General features: G+C 46.7%; 1 protein-coding gene across 1 annotated transcript in view; it reads left to right on the plus strand.

Moving 5' to 3' along the window:
* PPM1H (protein phosphatase, Mg2+/Mn2+ dependent 1H) overlaps window positions 1–11,929 on the plus strand; it is a 105,040-nt gene extending 93,111 nt beyond the window's left edge. Inside the window, exons 9-10 of the mRNA XM_088530366.1 lie at window positions 5,309–5,460; window positions 11,030–11,929. Of these exons, the coding sequence (XP_088386492.1) occupies window positions 5,309–5,460; window positions 11,030–11,177 (300 nt within the window). The 3' untranslated portion in view covers window positions 11,178–11,929. The remainder of the gene's footprint in view (window positions 1–5,308; window positions 5,461–11,029) is intronic.
* The last annotated feature ends 8,723 nt before the right edge of the window (window positions 11,930–20,652 follow it).

Genomic DNA, 20,652 nt, shown 5'->3' on the forward strand with positions numbered 1-20,652 from the left:
AATAGCTGCTGCACAGTATCTCAGTAGTATCATCCCTGCCAATTGCTGCTACAGGATTTGTCTCGTGTAGAAACCAAAGGTTCTCGTGGGCTTTCCTGATTTGTGTGCCTGTGTTCAAATCCTGGAGTGTGACGTTCAGTTCATATGCTATCCACGTTGCAGGATCTCTTAACTGCTTCATAAAAGGGAAACAAAAAAAATGGCTTTGTTTCCATATTCCTTTCACAGCTAAATCTAGCAGAAAGGTAATACAGCAGGAGCAGGAAAGACAGAGGAGCAGCCACCTCTGCTTAGAGACCTTGGCTAAAACAAACCTGAATTTTATCAGGCAGTAACATAATGCTCCAACTTGCCTGCCGTGGCATCCCCCTTTCTTAACCACCTCTGCCTCTCCTCCCAGAGAGATCCCAGTGCTTTTTCTCCGATGTTCTTCTTCTCTCCCATGCTCTGTCCCCATGTGGACAGTGCACCTTGCACACAAACCCGGAGGAAGGAGCGATGTCTTTATCCTGCCATCTGGAAAGCTTGGAAGCAAATGCAGCCGTGTCAAGCAGCCGTCATATTTGGCCCTTCTCTAGCACTGGATTTTGGATTGTTTATATAAAGCACAAGGAAGCGCAATGTCTGGTTTCCAGACCTGGGAAAGGGGAGGCGCAGGAAATTGGGCTGAACAGCAAGTCGTGACAGAGAGCAAATCCAAGTCCCCTGGCTCCCACTTCTGTGCCGTAATTACAGTGTCCTTCCCCAGGTTAGGCGATCTGGTGGGTTTTCGGAATATTTCGCTTCCAGCACAACAAAAATCTGGCATACAGTGCCCATCAAAATGTGTCTGAAGGGGAGGTTAGCATCTCTGTGGCTACATCCACAAAGAGGGATAGAAGTAATCTGAGAACGGTATAAAATTGTACTTTGACAGGGTGCCAGGCTATGGGAGGAGAAGTCATGTAGCCAAGACTGACAAATGTAATCAGGATTCAGTGGCTCAGCTGTTACGAGACCAAATTTGGAGGACTTTTGCAGGTTGGTGAGCTCTAGAGAATTGAGCCTTTTATAATGAACTGGAATAGCGCAAAGCAGGCAAAGCCATGGCTGAGGCTCTCTGGCATGGAATTAAATATTTATTTTTCATAATGGAACAGTTCATTTGAAAGCTTTCAGCAGGAAATTCTGCCTTTTAAAACTCAGCAAGGGCCTTCTTGTTGCATATGAAAAGCAAAATTTCATCTTGAAATTTTTCAAACAGCAATTCAGCCATTTGGTGGGAGAAGTGTGGCTCTGACAGCAGAATTTGGCCTTTGCCAGTGATAAACACAAAGTCGGTCATCAGAGTCGACGATGATAAAGCAACCGCGGAGAATTCTTCCCCTTTCAGTGTGTGTTAGTGGAATCTTTCTGACAACTTCACAAATATGTCAAAGGAAAACATTTTAGATTCACATCTGCCTTCTGGAGAAATCTGTAGGAGTTACGGTTTCTGAAGGAACAAGCAAGGCAAACACTTCAAGAAGCACTGTTTGCTCAGAGGGACTCAAGGTGGTTTCAGGAAGCAAACATCACGCTTTACTAGCTTGAGCCCCTTCAGGATTATGTCTCTCAGAGAATTTAAAAAAATGTAGTAGACGGTCTTGCAGGAGCACTTTGATTTCTCAGAAAACATCTGAGAAACTGTTCTGCATCACAGGTTATTAATATGAGAGATATGAAACCATAGGGTAAGTGGAAAGTTGGCACAGTCTGCTGGAAATTGGCTAAAGGGCAGGAAACAAAGGGTGGCAGTAAAAAGCTAAAAGGAGATTAATTGGTGAGTGCTGCAGAGAGCAGTGTTGGGACCCGCTTTTTATTATTTACATATAAATTACTTGGAGGGTGGTATTGAAAGATCTCCTCGTTTGCCCGGGAAGCTGCATCGGATAACGCTGCACATAAAAAGGGCCAATACAATTAAGAAAGGCTTTAATTTATGGCAGTAGCTGGGCTGATGCACAGTGCAGGCGGCCGAATGCGGAATGTTGCTGGGGAGGGTGATTTGGCTTCAGTGCCCCCGTGACGAGCTCTTCGGGAGCACCTCGGATGCCTGATGGCCTCACGGCATTTCTCAAGTCACAGGAACTCACGTTGGTGGCCTCCTGAAACCACAACTGGCAAAGAGGCCCCAGCACCTCCACAGAGCTTGCAGGGTCCTTTTCCCGAGCCAACAGCAGGTTTTGTTGGGTGGGGGGGACCCATTTGAAATGTAAATACAAACCTGACCCACTCCCTCATTGTTTTGCTTGGCCAGAGTGTTCCTCTCTGCACTCCCGAATGTTTGTAGGTGAGCGGTATTAGAAACAAATATCTGCACTGAAGGTGTGCTGTGCGACAGACTGCAGCGTGCGTGGTCAGAGAGAGACCGGGTGTCACTGTGGGCTGCAGTGGGGTGGACCCACTGTTAACCTCTGCGGAGCTCTGTAAGTGCCAGGCAGCGTAAAATTTAGTTCAGCCCAACTGTTGTGGTCACGGGTGTTCGTGCTGCCCAAGCGATGCTGCTTCCCTATGGTCGGCTTTTTATGTTTGCTAGGTATTAGAGTCCCATTTAGCTGGATAACATGACAGCTGTTGCACGTCAAGCAAGACGGCGGTTCACGTGTGGTGAGCGGGCTAGGAGCTGTCGAGGGATGTCCTGATGCTCCAGAGAAAAGTTAAAGAGGGAAAACCCTTGTCATGGCAGTAAAAGAGGGGCTGGAAAGCTCAGGGGCACTGCTGGCAAGTCTCACAGAGAGCACTCACAGTCCAAGGAGCTGGAGGCCAAGGACGCAAACTCCATGCAGCACCGTCGGGACTGATGTGTGGCTGCCAAAGGAATGAGCCATGGGGGCGTGTTCAGGATTCCCAAAGGATCTGCTAGGAGATTTGTCAGGGGTGCATCACAAGTTAAGGCAACCCCTAAGGGCCAGCCCTTCTCTGCATTAGTGGGGCCGCATTTCACTTGGTGGTGCGGGTGGGCTTGGGCCAACTGTGTCACGGAGAGAACGTTGTTCAAGCCCCCCTGTGGCTTCATTTCCTGAAGTACACCTGAGGGGAAGAGCGATAGCTGGGAAGGCTGGCCGTGGAACTTGAGCACGTCCTGCACAGGGGAGGCCGTGAGCTGCTTTCAGCCACACAAAATTTACACAGTGCTGAGGAACTCCGAGGATCTCGGGATCTCTTCTCTGCTTTCCAAAATGGTGGCCTAGCACAATCCTCTGCGTTTGGTGTGCACGAGGTGTTGAGTAGGCTCTAGGATGTTACGGCGTGTTTGGGAGTGTGGCGTGGGTGCGGTGAGACTTGCGGGTCTGGGCGTCTGTTGCACGTCCTGGGCAGCCTGCGCGTCTCCGCAGCGCCGCTCTCCCACGCTCTGCTGCGCTGGAGTCACCGGCCGCCTTCCATGAGAAGTGAGAATCAGAGCAAAGCTGCCAGCTGGGAAGTGAAGGTGGAAACGGGCTTGTTTCTGCACCTGGGCAGAGCTTGTAATAGACTGACCAGCTCTAAATCAACCCATCTGTGTCAGCAGGAGACACCTGCAGTTGTATTCTAGAAATCTGGTGAAAGAAAGAAAGAATTTTATCTTCCCTTAAGTATTGTGCGGATTTGGCTGCTGCCCTAATGTTTTTATACTGAAAAAAAAAAAAAACACGCAATGGAGACGAAGCTTCGTCTCAGCAAGTATCGTGCCTTGCGTGTTGACTGCTACTTGCCTACACAATCTTGGCTGATGTTGACCCACACTTGTTTTCTGTAACCTTGGCACTCTTTTGAGGTACCAAAGCACCTCAACCTCGGTAGCAGCCAAGCATCCCTTACTGCTTATCCCACTGCACTTCCCTGCGCATCTCCAGATGCCTGATAATTCCTTCTCATGGGCACACCTTTCCGGAGGCACCTGGCTGACAAGGATTTTCCTTCTAGGAAATAATTACATTGTTCACAGGTTACCCACACATACAAACTGAAAAAAAAAAAGAGGCTTCTTGGTTTAATAAGCACTTTCTGTGAGTGGGAAAGCTGTGGTAGATGTGTTTTTCCTCCTGCCAGTGTTAGAAGCTTGGTTATTCATATGAGACATGGACTGCTAAGTGGATACTTGAGCGTATCCACTTGAGCGGCTGGAGAGTGGTGCTCTCTGAGAGATTTGCCCATTCCCAAGAGATCTGAACAAAACACACAGTGCTTGTTGATTGCTGTGCTGGCCAGCTTGCCCTGGTCATATCTAAGTTGAAACTAATGGCTGCTTTAGGTTCAATTAAATTCTGCGAGATGGGGACTATGAGAACTCCTGGAATGGGCTTGAAATGAGATCTGTACTGCATACGGAAATCATTTCTGGAATATCATTTCCACTCAACCTGAATGAGGAGAATATGCTTTAATGAGGAGAATATCTTGCCTTGAGTTTAATCCTCTTCAAAGTCCTTGTTCAGCCACCACCTTAGGTAATGAAGTGAGGGTTGTGTTTTACAAATGACCCTGTGCTTTTGAGTGAAGGGCGAACAGTGAGGATTAGCAGCAAGATCTCAGTGATGGTTTCTCCTGTACTGGTTGCAGTCCCATAAAATCATAATTACACTAAAAGGTTCGGGCATTTAATGTGCATTTCCCGCTCCGTGGCTCCTGAGGGGAAGGAGCACCAGGAGGGGAGGCTAAGACGGTGCTCAGCTTCCAGCCCTGCCACTTCTTTCATACTGCACTTGTAATGTGGCAAACGTGCAAGCGCCTAATAATTAGATTAGACTGATGGTTGGATGCCAGTGAGGACTCCCCACGGCGCTCAACACTTGACTTGGGCACTGAAGGAGCCAGTGGTTTCTCTGCTGAAAGATGGCGTGTGCTGGAGGAAGAACTCTGTCCAAACCAGGGCTCATTTTAAAATGCTTATGATGACCTTTGCTCATCTTGAGGCTTGAGTGACCTCCCAGCACCTTCGTGCCTGTCCCTTTCTAGTGCAGGCTGTAGCCTCCTCATTTGGTGGTGGGCTGGGAAGGTTGTCTAAGGGCAGGTTTGCAGAGAAGTCATTTCTGTGGTCTTGAGTTGGTCCCTGCCCACTGATATCCTTACAGGTACACATAAGTGACAGAGTAAGCGATTCTTCCCCATTTTGTGGAACTACTCACTCGATCAGACATAACGCATAAGCACAGGGTCTGCATCAGGTCTAGAAAAGTAAATGAGATACTGGCTGTTAAGTCATTGCAAAGTTATTTCCAGTTGGAACTTGGAGCCAAACTCAGCAACTTTTCACAAGCATGTTAGGTGGTTCCCACCTTCATGGATACCTCTTGCGTTTTGATTTCAGGTGAGAGTCTATGACCTCCTGCAGTATGAGCATGGGCCAGATGATGTTCTCATCCTAGCTACTGATGGGCTCTGGGATGTGCTGTTAAATGAAGAAGTGGCAGAAGCTGTCACTAATTTTCTACCAAACTGTGACCCTGATGATCCCCACAGGTTTGTACTTTTCCTTTACGTTTCTAGCTCTCCATGAAAGTGAGAGTGCTTTTTGATAATGTATTTTTGTAGAAGGAACTGTGAAAAGAAAAACACTCACTAAATAGCCAGCACTTAGAAGAAGATGTTTTTATAACTTGGATGGTGCCTCTAAAGCAAAGGATTGCTATGTTTTTTTATCAGGATTGCCCACCTGATAGAAGAAAAGGTAAGTGTCACAGCATCTCTGCATGGGATCTATTCTGTTTGCTCTACAAGGTCACATGGAAACTGTAGGAGGATGAAGTTTTAAAAGAACGTGACAGCAGGTCTCTCTCTCCAGCAGCCACTGGTTTCCACTTAACTCTCCTCTGGATAGTCATTTTACACTAAAGATTGTTTTCTTTCTAGATTATTATCAGCATGTCTCTGTGTATATGCACTACACAGTGTGGTTCCCACATGTTTCTGATCATGCTGCAACCTGTAAACCCATCTTCGTAAGTGAGTGCCTAGTGCATACCAGCAACAGGACAGATTGAGTGACAAATTAGATGGAAGAAGGTCTGGTGGTATTTCACGCACAGATTAGATGGGAAGTTTATTTCTATTTCATTTTTTTTTATTCTGTTTTGTTCCATAGTTGTATCCTAAGTAATTATCATCATTCCTCTCTCTTTAGTTCTTCTTACTTGGTGAGAGTTTTCCTCTTGTGTTGAGTGAACGAAAGTTCTCTGAGGACTAAGTAGAGCAGTATCTTTCTTGGTTGAGAAGATGAGCCTGTCTGCTGCAGTATTTCATGTTCCCTGTGAATTAAAGTATTACACTGGAGATCAGTAGGCCCTCGCTTGTAAAAGGGAGGGCTGTGGAAGTGGAAATAGTGTCATCCTTCTCCAGGGACTTCCCTTTGGAAAACCATGTGCCTGCTGCTCCTGAGCGCAGGCTCCTGCCTCCTTTGCTGGGAGCAGAGAAAGGAGCTTTTTGGGCAGCCCCAGTTGGCCTGGGAAAGCAGAGCTTAGGAACAAGCTCTGGGCACCTCAGCAGCCGAGTGAAGCACACAGGGCTGTGTGGGAGCTCGAGCTGCACATGTTTACATGGTAACCTAACGTGGTAACTTGTTTACGTGGTAGCTCCTGAGGGTGAGAGGGAACCCAGTCCCCAAGTGCTTGTGTGTTTAATGTGTGTAAGTGGCCGTTTTCTTGGGGTCAGCCCTGTTCTCCATCAGCAAGCAAGGAAGGTAACAGCAGAGGAGGGCACTGTGACAGCCACTCCAAAGTGAACTGCAGGCAGTATTTCCTTATCCTGACACTTAGAAACATTTTGCTCAAGTGCCCCATGGAGGGTTAGTGTGAAGCTGGAACTGCAATTTTTTGACCTTCCCGACCTCGCTGCACTGCAGAGGACATGTGGTGTAACTGACAGCTGGGACCATCTCTCCTTCAGCAAGATCTGGAAGTTTCTCTGCCTCCTCTCTTGGAGGAAGTCAGACATGGTTGGTGAGGTCCATCTCAGCCGTATACTATGTCGGTAGGCCATTAAATTAGGGTGGCCATAAGCCACACCATCTACTTTCCCATATCCCATGAAAACACTCAGTATTTTGGTCCGAATAGATTTTGTTCTGACTTCTGCTCCCCTGAATCTCTTACTGCAGAGGTACCTGGTGAAATCCAGTATCTCTGCCCTGTCTCCATTCTCACCTATGTCTTGGGAAAGGTTCCCAACTGCCTCCCATCTGTCTTTCCTGTTACATGCTAATGCCATTGGGGTGCGCGTGTCCATCTAGTTACAGCCATAGCCACATACCCCTTCTCCCATAGCCCATATGGAGCAAGTAGCCATCAAAAGAGTTTTGACTGTTGAGTCATTCCAATGTTGGTGATAACCCACACATCTAATTTAGTAGGGTGGGAGTTCTGCTTGGCCCATTAGGTAAGTGATTTCTATGAATATTTTACAATGGGCAAAAAAATTAAGACACTAAAGAACAGGTTTTGTTTGCTTTAGATTTATTTGTGCTGTCTTACTGCCTAATCCCCCAGTAATTGTGGGGGATTAGTCCCTGTTTGTACCAGCTTGGGTCCAGAATTGGCGCTGATGAAGGATAAGCTAGAACAAACACGTTTATTAGTGTTTGACCTCGTGGTCTAGGAATGGACATCTGAGCTGGAAATTAATTTGTTCTTTTGAGTAACTTTGTGCCAGGTCATTTAGAGACTTACAAATAGTGTTGGCAAGATATTTCTCATGCCAGCTTGCAAGAGGTAATTAGAACAGTCTCTTGTGCAGTTTGCAATGATATTTATGAAAATTACCTTTGTGGAATTGCTCTTGCTGCTTTGTTATAAAGAATGTTTAAAGGGTTTAAAGTACTGTGTGAGAGGTTTTACGTAATTGCTTCACGTAATTGCTTCACAGTGGTTCAAATGAGGTATAACTAATGAATTTACAGCAGCAGAGCAGCTCAGGTTGTGTAGCAGGGTTCATTCCTTTCACTAGCTGGTGACAAGAAAGATCCTATTTGCAATATTAGCAGTGTGATACGTTTAAAGGAAATGTTATCCCACAAAATGTCAATTTCCATGATGGGTGTGGTGACATACTCTGCAGAGATGATTCACTGGAAACGTGGAATTTCTAGGGATGTAGAAAAATTGACAGAAGGTAAGAGACTTCCCCCTTGGGTTTGGTAATGTGTTCTTCTGGAGAACTTACCTGTTGCAGCAGACCATGGATCCGTCTCACACAGCAACCTCCTCATACCCTGACAGTATTATATATTAAAAAAAGAGAGAGAGAGAGAGAGATTTTGGATATTTTAGGCTGCAGAGTAATTAGTTATTATGTTAGGTAATTAACTCTTTGAGGGAGCAATCCTTTTTGTATTAGGAGTCATTTCATAGTATGATGGACAAGATCTTATAGGCCTCTGAAAGCTCCTGGGACTCTGTCCTATTGCTATTTCCTGTCAGGACTAGGAGGGTTTGTTACCCCACATTAAAACGTTGAATCCTGCCATGTGTAGCCTGTGCCGGGGCTCCAGGCGCGAGACAGCAAAGTCAGGTCTGTCTTCACCCAGCCCTGCAGAGCTACCCAGGGGCTTTGGGTGATGGTGGATGGGAACAGTTCAGCTCTGCACCTGGAGAGGATGTTACGTTGCTGCTGCCGCCTTCACCTGTTCCTTTTCTGTAGCTTCAATGTGCTGTTTTTCCTGTGTATTTCACATTCTGTCTATGAGGGAATTTCTGTTTTATTAAAGACTTTTCTTTTTTTAACATTGTCCTCTGCAACCACTAAGCAGCAAAGCCTTTGCACTATGAAGGGCAATACTTACTCCTTTCCGCTCCTCAGATGTGGGGAGCCGTTCTTAATTGGAAAAAGGAGGAAGGGAAATTTTCTCTTCTCCAAGAATAATGGGTGATTTCTTTTCTTAAATTCTGACAATAGCTGAGAAATCCTTTGGGAAAAAAAAAAAAAAAAAAAAAAAAAAAAAGGAAAGATGTTATTAGCCAAAATTCTCTCAACATCAGACATGCTGTGAATAAATATTCTAGTTTCTTGCCTGCTTTGCGGGACCCTTCTGTTCTTTAGCCCAGCATCTGATTTGGGGATTTGAATACTGAAGGATGCAAGTGTGTATGCAGTTATGCTTGGAGGTTCTTCCCCACTTAGAAAATAAAATTTCATACTGTATTTTAGGACAGGACAGTTAGTGTTGCTTGTTATGTCCTGCTCTTACACCTCAAGGTCTGTGGGATCAAACACCAACGCAGAGGGTGTGCAAGTGCTTGTCCATGTTCATGCTTTGCCTGTTGGACCCTTCTCTTATCAATATAAGTAAATCTTGTGTCAAAACTAATGCAGCCTAGAAATTTTCCCACTTTCTCAGTACCATGGGGAGGAGGGGTGTGTTGCTTTTGTAGAGCATCATGAGGGTTTAACATCAAAGCTTACACGTAGTAAGATATTGGTTGGTTTATTTGCAGTAAAGATAACTTTCTAGTAAAGTGAATAAATCTTTTTGCTCCTGGTTCAAAGGAGTTGTTTGGTTTAGGGCACCGAAACTGTACAAATAGCACATAACAACAATTTGTTATTTTCTCCTGTTATCCCCAGAGAGTGAAAAGTCTCTCTTGAAATAAATTACCATTGAATACTTCATTCTCTGATTAAAATTTCTGGGTTTAGAACAATCTCGGCTACTCAATAAACCCTTTTTCTTCTCTGCTTCTGGTCAGTGGAGTTATACTCTCCATTCTTCTTAATTCAGATCTGGACAGACCATTTCTGGCCAGAGAATCTCCCCTAGAAAAGAGGGTTCCAAAATGCAGAGCCTATGTGTCCCTCTTGGCTTCTGTTAGTTACCAAGGGGACGTTGCCTTCCTTTTGCATGTGTGTTTGGCTTTGTAGAGCCCTGCATCACTGTAGAGATTGATGTTTAAGTTTTAAATAAAGCACACGTAGGCACAATATTTTTCCTTGTGAATCTTTTAAATGTTAAAATAATTTTTAATTGGCAAGTTATAGAAAGGCTTGCCTCCACCCAACCAAATTCAAAAGAACTCAAGGTGTTGAACTGATGGGGAAAAAACGCTTGGTAGGAGTCATTTATCCATAATGAAGTTGTTCTTTTCATGAGGAAATTTCTAGATTTGAGCTGATATAGTAGGCGCAGAAAAAAACAATAAGGAAGGACATTTTTGGTCAATACTGCATTAAGATCGGAAGGATTCTAGAACAAGGCCTCACATAGAAATAGCCCAGCTTGCAAAGCCCCACTCAGGGCCGAGTGCGCTCTGCGCCAGCCCGTGACTGTGATGCCCTTCCACTCTCCAGCAGCATCTGCTGTATCTCAGGACAGAAAATAACTCTCGTAAACATGGTGCCGTTCAGTCCCCCCACATCGTGGGAGTTTTGAAGCATCGTGAAACTGTTGGTGAGTATTTCATTAAATTAAGCACTTGACAACTCACATTCACAACATTTCCGTTGAACTCATAAATGTGAAAAGACTGTGGACTTTGTTAATCTGGCTATATTTCATTTTCCAGTTTCAGAATAAGAGATTTAAAAAATCATCCTTACATTCAAGGCAAACAGACAACATACCTACTTCGTTTAAAATGCAGTTTGCATTTGACTTTTAGCTTTATCTGTTGTTCTCAAGTCATTTCCTTGGGAGTAGTTTGTCTCTGCAATGAGCAGAGCCATGTTTATTTTCATTCAAGAGGTGTTTTGGTCCACGAAGGTGTTGTATTCAAAAGCAAGCAGTTTTATTTTGGGTTCTCTGGTGGGGCGGGTTGTGTGGTGGTTTGTGTTTTGGGGATTTTTTTCAGATTTTTATTTTCCTAGAAAGCTTAACTTGCCGAGTTGTAATGCCTGCTGAAAGCTTGTGACCAGCTGCCCTTTGCTGAAGTGGCGCCCGCAGGAAGCTGGGCGGGCTGGTGCAGGGCCTCGCAGCCCTCTTTGCTGAGGCGTCGCCGCTAGCGGCACCTCTGAGGGGCGGTGGCTGCGAGGCGGCCGGCGCGCGGCTGAGGCGGCGGCAGGCGACAGGGGCGGCGCGGCCTCACGGTGCTCTGCCCTCGCCTAGGTACACGCTGGCAGCGCAGGACCTGGTGATGCGCGCCCGGGGCGTGCTCAAGGACCGCGGCTGGAGGATTTCCAACGACCGGCTGGGCTCCGGAGACGACATTTCTGTCTACGTCATCCCTCTCATACACGGCAACAAGCAGTCCTGAAAGCAGCCTCGCGAGCGGCTACAGGAAGGGCGTCGTTTCAGGAAGGGCCTGTGAGAGACAATGTGTTGGTGACAACCTGGCCAGGACTTTCCCAATCGATTTATCCTAATCTAAACTAATGCTGGAGGGGTATTTTTTCTGCCTGAAAGGTGGGCTCCGCACATATACTGTATATGACTAAGATATCTCATATGATTACAGTTCCCCTGTAGAAATGGTTTTGGTGCTTAACAGGAACGGGATTTACATGCTGCTAGTGCGTTATGGATTCTGTGGTCCCGCCAGGTGAAGACCTGAAGCAGAAGTTACTATTTTTTTCAGTTTACCATGTAGCTTGGAAGAGCTGTTTTAGTTGTGAAAGTAAAAAGGGGTATCAGAAGCCAAGGAGACTCCTGAAATCCACCCTCAAATATTCAGAGCAGCAACTCAGGCCACATCTCATTTAGAAAAGTACATATATGTATTTATATATATATACATACACACACACACACATATATATGAGATACTCCAAGTTTTTGTTCTTTATAAAGTTGCTTTCATGACTTATCTATGGACAATTTCAAACTTGTGTAATCCCTTGAATCCCTACTTCTCCCTCTTGTTTCTTCTTCGGTGGCGTTCTGGGACTCTACACCTCCTGTATTCTACATGTTTCAGTGGGAAAACTGAAATTGTTTTCAGTGGAACTTTGTCTGTTTTGCTACAGCTAAAACAGCCATCTGCAGAATTGTCCAGGAGATCAGATCACAGTCTTGTATTGCAAGATTTCTTCTGGGATCAGGAACTATTTGTCAGGATTCCCTGTTGCCTGAACACCATGATTATACAGAGTGAGCAAGTCCTGCTCCTCTGTGTGGTGTCTACCTGGGAGTCACGGTTCTTTGGGATCAGAGATTTTCATTCATTGAATGGTTCTGTCTGCTTTATCCTGTTGAAAGGATCCCTGAACCTTTGCATCAGCTGGGATTCAGTAAATTTCTGTGAGCTCCTGAGTGTGTTTTCAGTCGAGTTACTACTTGAAGTGATGTTTTGTTCTGGTTATCAGTTTGGATACCCAGATAGTGATTTATTTAAGAAAATCATTTCTCTTCTTCCTTGCCTCGTCTGTTACTCAGTGTACCCTGCCTGCTTGGCTTGTGATCAGAAAGTAACAGCTTAAAACTTTCTGTCCTTTTGATATTGAAGACTGAAGTTCAGGTTCAGAATCTCTCTGTGACAGCTAACCCCCCCTTGGCTCACCTCATCAGCTCTTTATTAGCAGTGCTTAATCAATTCAAAGGAAAGAAAATCTGAGTAAAGCTTTATCATAGTAAAAGCAATAGTCCGAGAGGAAACCAGCTGAGCAGATTTACACGTCATCAGGCAGGTGGCTCTTCCCTTCACGGGCAGTAGTTAAAGAGGGGAATCAGAGAGCTCTTGTGTACAGACAGGTGTATTGGCCAGGGAGCAGATTCAAGCGGAGTTGCCCCCAGACCTCGTCCTCCTGGAGCTGCTGACCCCACTTGTACCCCCTTCATGGGTAGCCCGAGCCCTGGCCCTGACCCTGCTGCAGAGTGGGTGTCTCACAGAGGCAACAGCTCCCCGACGTCGTGACTGTGGCTGACCAGATGTTTTATTCCGACGCGTCCCGAGTGCATGTCCAGCAGCCACAGGGAATTTGAATTTCTTTTTTTTCTAAATGGGAGGCCAGGTAGGAGTTGCAGCCGGTGGGAGGCAGAGCAGAATGGGTAGCAGCTCAAACGTGCAGCGAACTGCATGACTTGGGCCTGAAGACGCTTCCAGAGGCTGCCCATGCGCTGTGATGGCTGCGGGTGAGGAAGGTCCGTGCAGGATAGGGCCATTTCGTGCTCTGGAGCTTCTGTGTAATCCAGTAGCATGTCTGGTTCTGTATGACCACGCTTCGTCTTTCCTTTCCTTACCTTTGTGTACCCCCCCACCTTTCCCTTTACCTCTCTTTCTGTGTGCAACTCAGTGAAAACAGATCCGCAGGCTTGAAGTCTAAAGCATTTTTCTCATGGCCCCTCGTATGTTTTGAAATTTGAGCAAGAGACCTTTCTCTTGCACTTTTTTTTTTTTTGGCCTAATAAACTTGTAAAACTGCTTTTCATCGTCTGTGTTAACTCCTGTTGTCTCTTCGCAAATGCAGTTGTGCAATCCTTAGTGATCAGACCCTCTTGGACGAAGGTGCTCGTGTTGACAGTCCCTGCCGAGTCCTGTGGCCAGAAGGGAGGCTGGTGTGGGTGCTTACCAGCGGCAGGCGCCAGCCTCACATTTCGGAGCCCATGCATCCATCTTCGTTCTTGAGGCACGTGTTAACACACCTGCGGCTGTTGTAAAAAAACACCAAGTACAACATGGTGGAAATGAATTCCAGTGTAACATTCACCCTAACATAAAACTGAAACTTCAAGGCAAAGGAAGATGGGTCTCCTCATTCAGTAGTGTTTTTAAATGCGACTCCACGGAGATGCTTTAGGAGAGTGGACAACTCTGTGGGAGCCAAGTGGGCTCTCAGAGCAGAGTCACATGGGCACCGAGTGACTTTCCTAATTAGCCTCCAGGACATTCATCCTTTGTGTGCAATATTGCTGCCACACAGGCTGCTGCTTGGGCTTGCAGCGCTCGGGTGAAGTGGCGTTAGCCACAAGCCCTTCCCTGGAAAGGGCTTAAGTGCAGGATTGACAAAACACCCTGGGCCTGAATGGGGTTGCTGTTCAGCCTGTATAAACTCCAGGCAGCCCCTATATTAATATATTCTGAGAATATTCAAGAATAATACGAAGCTTCCTAGCCAGATACAGGGGGCTGAAGTTACATGCTGTGCTGTGTTTTGTTCTGCTTCCTTCCTAGTCTGTTGTGCTTGCACATGCTAGCCCCCCTTGCGTCTCCGGTGCGTCCCTGATGCAGCCCCAGGACCGGCGCTTCTGCTTCCATTAGGAGCTGCATAGCCGCCCGCCACGGTGTAAATACAGACAGACCTCGAAGCACGGCGAGTAGGGGACAGGAGTCCTTCATTGGGAAGGTGCTGCATGTGCAGCAAGGATAGCTATAAATGTTTCCATTCCCCTTTCCAAGCTGGATTGTTCAAGGATTCACAGCACCACAAGTCTCTGAGGGAGGAGGGGAGGATGTGCTGGAGCCGTGTTGCCCCACGCTGTTCTTCAGCAGCGCGTGGATCTGGCTATGTCCAACCTGCCACTGCTGCAGGGCTCTGTGAAGCTCCTAAGATGAGGTGGGGACAGACAGGTCGCCTAATCAAGCCAGGTAGGCACTAAGCCCAAACTTCTTATCCCCAATGCACCATCGTGGTTACTGCCTGGTGCTGGTGGTGCGGTGGTTTTGCTGGTGGGGTTCCCTGGGCTGTCCTGTGCTCACAGCGAGGAACCCCGGTCCCACGTGGCCTTGGCACCAGCGCCGGAGCCTGCTGGCAGCCGCCCGGCCTCCAAGGGCAGCAGCTCACAGCTCCTCAGCCCGTAGCAGGGAGGGAACCCGCGTGTCTAGGGCGCAGCTCGGCTGGTCACCTGCCTCGTGCACCTCTGTGCCTGGTGCCCGGCCCCGTGCGACACATGGCAAGCCCAGGGCAGGCAGCCTCAGCCGCGCTCCCCCGAACGCTCCTGCAGAAGGTAGTGCGGCCCTTTCGGATATCTTCACTTGTGCTGCAGGCTAAAATGTTCTTAATTAGATGAAGAAGTCAGAAATTTGTGGGGCACTCAACCACCTTTTGTTAAGCTACCACAGCGAGGGTTCCTTTCTGAGCACAAAAGTCTATTGTCTGAGAGGGCTCATTTTCAATAGCTTCACGTGGGAGAGAGAATGTTTTTAATAAAAGAAATGTTAAAAAGCAACAGCACTAACAACCTAAAGGAAACATAGTCTTAGTGTGCTGGATTAGCAGTGGATTTCAATGTTAAAGTCAAATCCATGTGACCACAGGGGTGTCTGAAGTATGGTAGAATTTGTGCCTCCAAGATATTTTTGAAGAACTGCACTTGATATTTGGGCTGATTTTGGCTTTGAACTTCTGCTGGGTTTTTAAGGACACTACATGCTCCAAACTGCTGTGTGTGTTCTTGCCTCGCCGTTTTGCTTTTATTTTGCATTTTCTGTACAAATAGTTTCAACACTATTGTATCAATCATGAATTGCAAAGTGTGTAGAATTGTTTTTTTCCTAACATCCTGGGTGTGTAAATAGTTTTCCTCCATGTGTCTTAGGTAAAGTTGTAGTACCATATAGAGTGTGACCAAACGATGCTGTAAGTGTGCTGCTGTATTTCTACCTGTGATGTACTTGAAGGAGGGTGCTCTTGTCCCCCTCCATTCCCCCCTTTTTTTTTTTTTTTCATTTTTAAGCTATTGCTGGTGGTGTTCTTCCATAAGTACATTATTTTGGTTTGAGATTTTTTTTTAATATAGCTGCCACCTTTTTCTTTCCATCACTGGACAAGTAATCTTATTTTGAGATCTGTACAACTGTTTAGGTTTTGTATGTCCTGAAGAATGGAGGACCTGCTGGAGGAAGATGTTTTGGACCAATGTACTTATGCTTTGTGACTGTGAAATGTTAATCTTTTTGTAACCTAAGAACAAATAATGTTTAGTAAAGGGATATATTTTATGTTTTTTGAAACTTTTCAGTGCAATGAAAAAAAAAAGAGGAAGATGCTGAAGACGTGTATGCGCAAAGAAGTTTTAAAATAAAAATTTAAATTATATATAAAATGAAGAACCTGGTGAAAAACCTGCCTGTGTGTGTGTGCATTAGCCGTGGTGCGGTGCAGCCGGCGAGCGCGGTGCTTAGGAGGGCCCGGGGCCCCCGTTGACGAGCACCTTGCTGCCACGCTCGGGAGCGCGTCCCCGTGGGGCGTGTGGGTACTCGGCCCGGCCGGGAGGCTCTCTGGGCTGCCCCGCGAGGCCCTGCGAAGCCCACGCTGTCCCGAGGCCGGGACGGCCACCCTGAGCCGGGAAGGGTCCTGCCGCGGGGCGGTGAGGAATGGCGGGGGTCGCTGCTGGCGTGTCGCCAGCGGCTCAAGAGCCAGAGCCGTGTCTGGAGGTGCCCAGGTGCGAGGGCGGCCGCTGTCTCCTCACAGAGCCACAGGCAGCGTCCCCGGCGCTACCTTGCGGCAGCAGGGACTGCAACACCTCACGCGTGGGCAGGGAAGAGCAGGTGGCTGCTGCCAGGGCAGGGAGGGGTGAAAGGGGCCGGCTCCGACACCGACCTCAGCGGCTGGGGAGGATCCACGTCCCTCCTTCTGCTCCAAGGTGTTGCCAGCTCTGTGCTGAAACCTGGCTCTGGTTTCCTCTCCGCGTACCAAGTGGAACAAAGATGGCCGGTGTCCTGTATCTTCTGCGAAGGGGGTGCCCTGCAACACAACAGTGCGCCTCATTCTAACTTGCCCTTAAATTTATCGGGCGAGCAGCTGAAATCCCCTTGTCCCATCTCTCTATTGTTCTCGCCAGTTTAGTGTTCACCCAGCACGGCGGAGCCTGCGACAAGTGATTTGTTATTCCCGCTCTGGTCCTTGCTCTTTGGTAAGTCCCACCGTTTATTACTGCAGCCAGGGCAGAGAGTAAAGCTTAAAATTGCAGCAGGGATGGACCTCGGCCCAGTGCTGCCTTGGGCCCCGTGGGCGCCGAGCAAGGCAGGGGCTGGTGCTGAGCAGCGACGGGCCCTGCTGCAGCCCGGGGGCCACAAGGAGTGCGTCCCACTCCTTCTCCTGCCTTTCCTTCCCCCGCAGCCAAAATTCCCTAAAAGTCTCAGTCAGTATGGCTTATTTATTTTCATTTTCGAGGTAAGAACAGCTCTGATTTTGGACACTTGTTGTCTGTAATTCTTGTGTGCAATAAGTCAGTGCTTAGTGACATTATATATATATTCAGCTCTGCAGAGAAAGACCTGGGTGTCATGGTGGACGACAAGTAGACCATGAGGCAGCAGTGTGCCCTCATGGCCAAGAAGGCCAGTGGGATCCTGGGGTGCATTAAGAAGAGCATCTCCAGCAGGTCGAGGGAGGTGATCCTGCCTCTCTACTCAGTCCTGGTGAGGCCACATCTGGAGTATTGTGTTCTGGGCTCCACAGTACAAGAGGGATGTGGGGCTGCTGGAGAGAGTCCAGTGCAGGGCTACAAGGATGATCAGGGGCCTGGAACATCTGCCCTATGAGGAGAGGCTGAGGGAGCTGGGCCTGTTCAGCCTGGAGAAGAGAAGGCTGAGAGGGGATCTGATCAGTGTCTATAAGTACCTCAAGGGAGGGAGTGAGGAGGATGGTGCTGGTCTCTTTTCAGTGGTGGCCGCCGACAGAACTAGAGGAAACGGCCACAAACTGAAACACCAAAAGTTCCACCGGAACTTAAGGAAAATTTTTTTAACAGTGAGGCTGACAGAGCACTGGAACAGGTTACCAAGAGAGGTTGTGGAGTCTCCTTCTCTGGAGATCTTCAAAACCCGCTTGGACGCAGTCCTGTGCCACGTGCTCTAGGTGACCCTGTGTGTGCAGGAGGGTTGGACTAGATGATCTCTAGAGGTCCCTTCCAACCTTAAGCATTCTATGATTCCATGATTCTGTGATATACTTGTGTTTTACTACCGAACCAGTCAACTAAATCTACGTAAAGGAACAGTCCACATATTTTATTGCACTTTGTATAGTTGCTGTAAAACAGAGGCCTGAAGTGTTTGCTTCTTAATGTATCTTTGTACAACAATATACCTCCACAAAGAAAAAAAAAAAAAGAAAAAGGTTACTTCTTTATAATCTACCCTGCAGCTTTTATTGATTCCAGAGTTACTCCAGCGCTGTCCAGGAAGGCTTATATAAACCAAAGTTATTGCACATCCTGTTCTTGTTAGAAGGAAAGACGAAGCATTTTTTTTAAACCCTTGCACTTTGCAAGGCAAAGGATGCCATAACTTTTTAGGAACATAAAATGGTTCCAGGAGAAACTGTACTTTGAAGACAAGGATAATAAAAAGGAGTACCATCGAGGTAGACAAACTCTGTCTACAGGTAGATAAAGAACAGATGATTTAGACACTCCTGTTTAATAATTTAAGAACAATTAATCATCTATGTGCAGCTGCAGAATGAGTCCACAGCACATCATTGCCACAAAATACTTAGGGGAGAGGGAGGGAGCTGCAGTAGAAAAATAATTAGATTTTTTACTGCAGCTAATTTAAATGAGACTAATTTAGATGCATAGACAGATGAAAGCTAAGCCTTTACGTATTTTAGCTCACCCAAGATGAGGATTAACATCTCGTTTCTTGGATGCATTAGTGCATAATACCCGAGGCTCTACAGAGCTTGCATGTCGCTGCCCCTTACTCCTGGGTGTCTGTTCTCTGGGGCAGGAGAGGACAATCCTCTAGGAGGCCCTCCAAGGAGAGAGCACAACCAACTGCACTGACTTGGAAGCTGCGTAGAAGAGGAGGCAATGTTTTTTTTTAACCTAAAAATACAGTCCCTCAGAAGAAAAACTTGCATGCACGAAGCATGTGGCTTCTGCTTTTTGAAAAGGAAAACTTTTATGTTTAAGAAGTTTGAGAGGGTTCTACCTTTTGAGCCTTTGTTTCCCTAGTTCTTTTGTTTGGCCCTATTTTTTTCTAAGAAGGAAACCACTTCTCAGTGAATTAAGAGCTGGAAGATTCGCAGCTTGTCACACAAGCTCAGATGTTGCATTTAGCTCGTGACAGGATAGTTAATGCTTTTTTTCCATATTGTTCCAATTTTTCAGGGACTAAGCAAACAAATGTGAAATTCTGCTATTTTTGCTCTAGGAAGAGAAGATTTAACTATGTGGATTTTTTGCAAGATATCCCTGAAGTAAAATAGCAAGAAAAGATAGGGTTTCCCATGCAAGTATCAGTGGGAGGGAGACAAGTGACTAGACCGCCATTTCACCAGGTAGCACAACTTGTTCCTAACTAGAGGCCATGCCTCTGTCCAGGATGATCTTCATTAAGAGATGGAGGTGTAAAAGCAGCTGACACAGCTACAGTCACATCAGAAAGCTGTAGACTGGCTCTGCCCACCCGTATCTCTTAAATGTGCATTTTGTTTGGGCTCCTGGCACCCCCCGGGGCTGTGGCACAGAGCAGTAACGCAACAGGGACCACGACAGCAGAGGGGACGACACAAAGCCAAGTCCCGCTTCAATTAACATAGATCCCGCAGGATCTAGACACAGACAAACCAATTATTCACATAGGACATTGCCAAGAGCGCACAAAGAGCAAACAATTTGGAGCTGATTCTGACTGAAAGGAGAAATTCTCCTGTCCTCATGTTGTGCCTCTTTACTGTCCCTCCTGGCTGGTGCCATCGGTCATGGCACCGAGCATCTCTCTACTCCTCATCTCCAGGATTCCCTGGAGGTTTGCAGCCAAAAATCAATGGTATCTCACCCAGCTGAGCTCAAGGCGCTGCTTGTAGTTACTAGTACACATTTATACTGCATTTTCTAAGGAATGAGTACAGTTTGCTCCCAACTAAAACAAAATACATATTTGGCAGGACTTTGCACCCCTCCCAGTGCTTGTTCTGAACCCCCAGTCCTGCAATTGAAATTCACACCTGGGAGTCTGGAGTATTTGGACTGTAAGCAGAGGGACATCGTGCTCACCCCTTCTCTGCTGGAGCACTAGCACATAAGCAGCTTAAATGAGTCAGACAAGAATAAAAACACATCCTTCAAACTAAGTCTCATGTCCAGACATACAAGTATTTTATGAATGAGAAAAATATTAAATACAATGTGCAGCCAGTAAATCTTTCTGTGGTTACATTTTTCGAAGAATGGTGTTTTAGAAATGGTCTGTTTGACTTTTAGAAAAAAAAAAAAAAGAAAAAAAACAGATTGATCCAGGGTTTTGTAAAATTTCCTAGCAAAGCTTCTCTGCTCTCCTGTCCTCCAAGGTCTCCCTGGTGCTTGCAGACAGTGATATTCAATCAGGAAATGGAAAGGACAACAGCCAGCTAACCTAAAATTAGATAAATGGACAGACTGACTTTTGATAAATAAGCAGTTACAGAAAATTCAGTTTATAAAGCGTATACATATATATGAGAAAAAAAAAAAAAAAAAAAAAACTCAAAGCACTTGGAACAGCAACTGCGTTGTGGAAATCGCGATCTGCTTGTGCCCGATCCAGGAGCGGGAGGAGAGCAGTGCTCTGGGAACACACCTGCTGGGGGTCCCTTACCCAGACTATAGCTGGGTTAGCCCATGTAGTTAAGTCCCCCTCGCCTCCTCGGGGGGAGGTAGCCAGACACCCCTTTCTCCAAGTGCCTCACCTTCAAAGAGACAAAATAAGGGCTATTTTTTCAATGGAACTGGGGGTGATGCCCTTTTTGTTTATTATTAGGAGGGCTGGCACGTCAGTCTGCAGCAAAAGGCTCCTTGCGGGGAAGGTCAGGACGTGGCCGTTGGGACACCTGGTCCTGCAAAGCCGCCAGTGCTGGACCTGGAGC

This window comes from Tinamus guttatus, unplaced genomic scaffold (assembly GCF_059628265.1).
Source record: "Tinamus guttatus ecotype Peru unplaced genomic scaffold, ASM5962826v1 Tinamus_guttatus_pri_ptg000368l, whole genome shotgun sequence".
In the NCBI taxonomy this organism is placed as follows: domain Eukaryota; kingdom Metazoa; phylum Chordata; class Aves; order Tinamiformes; family Tinamidae; genus Tinamus; species Tinamus guttatus.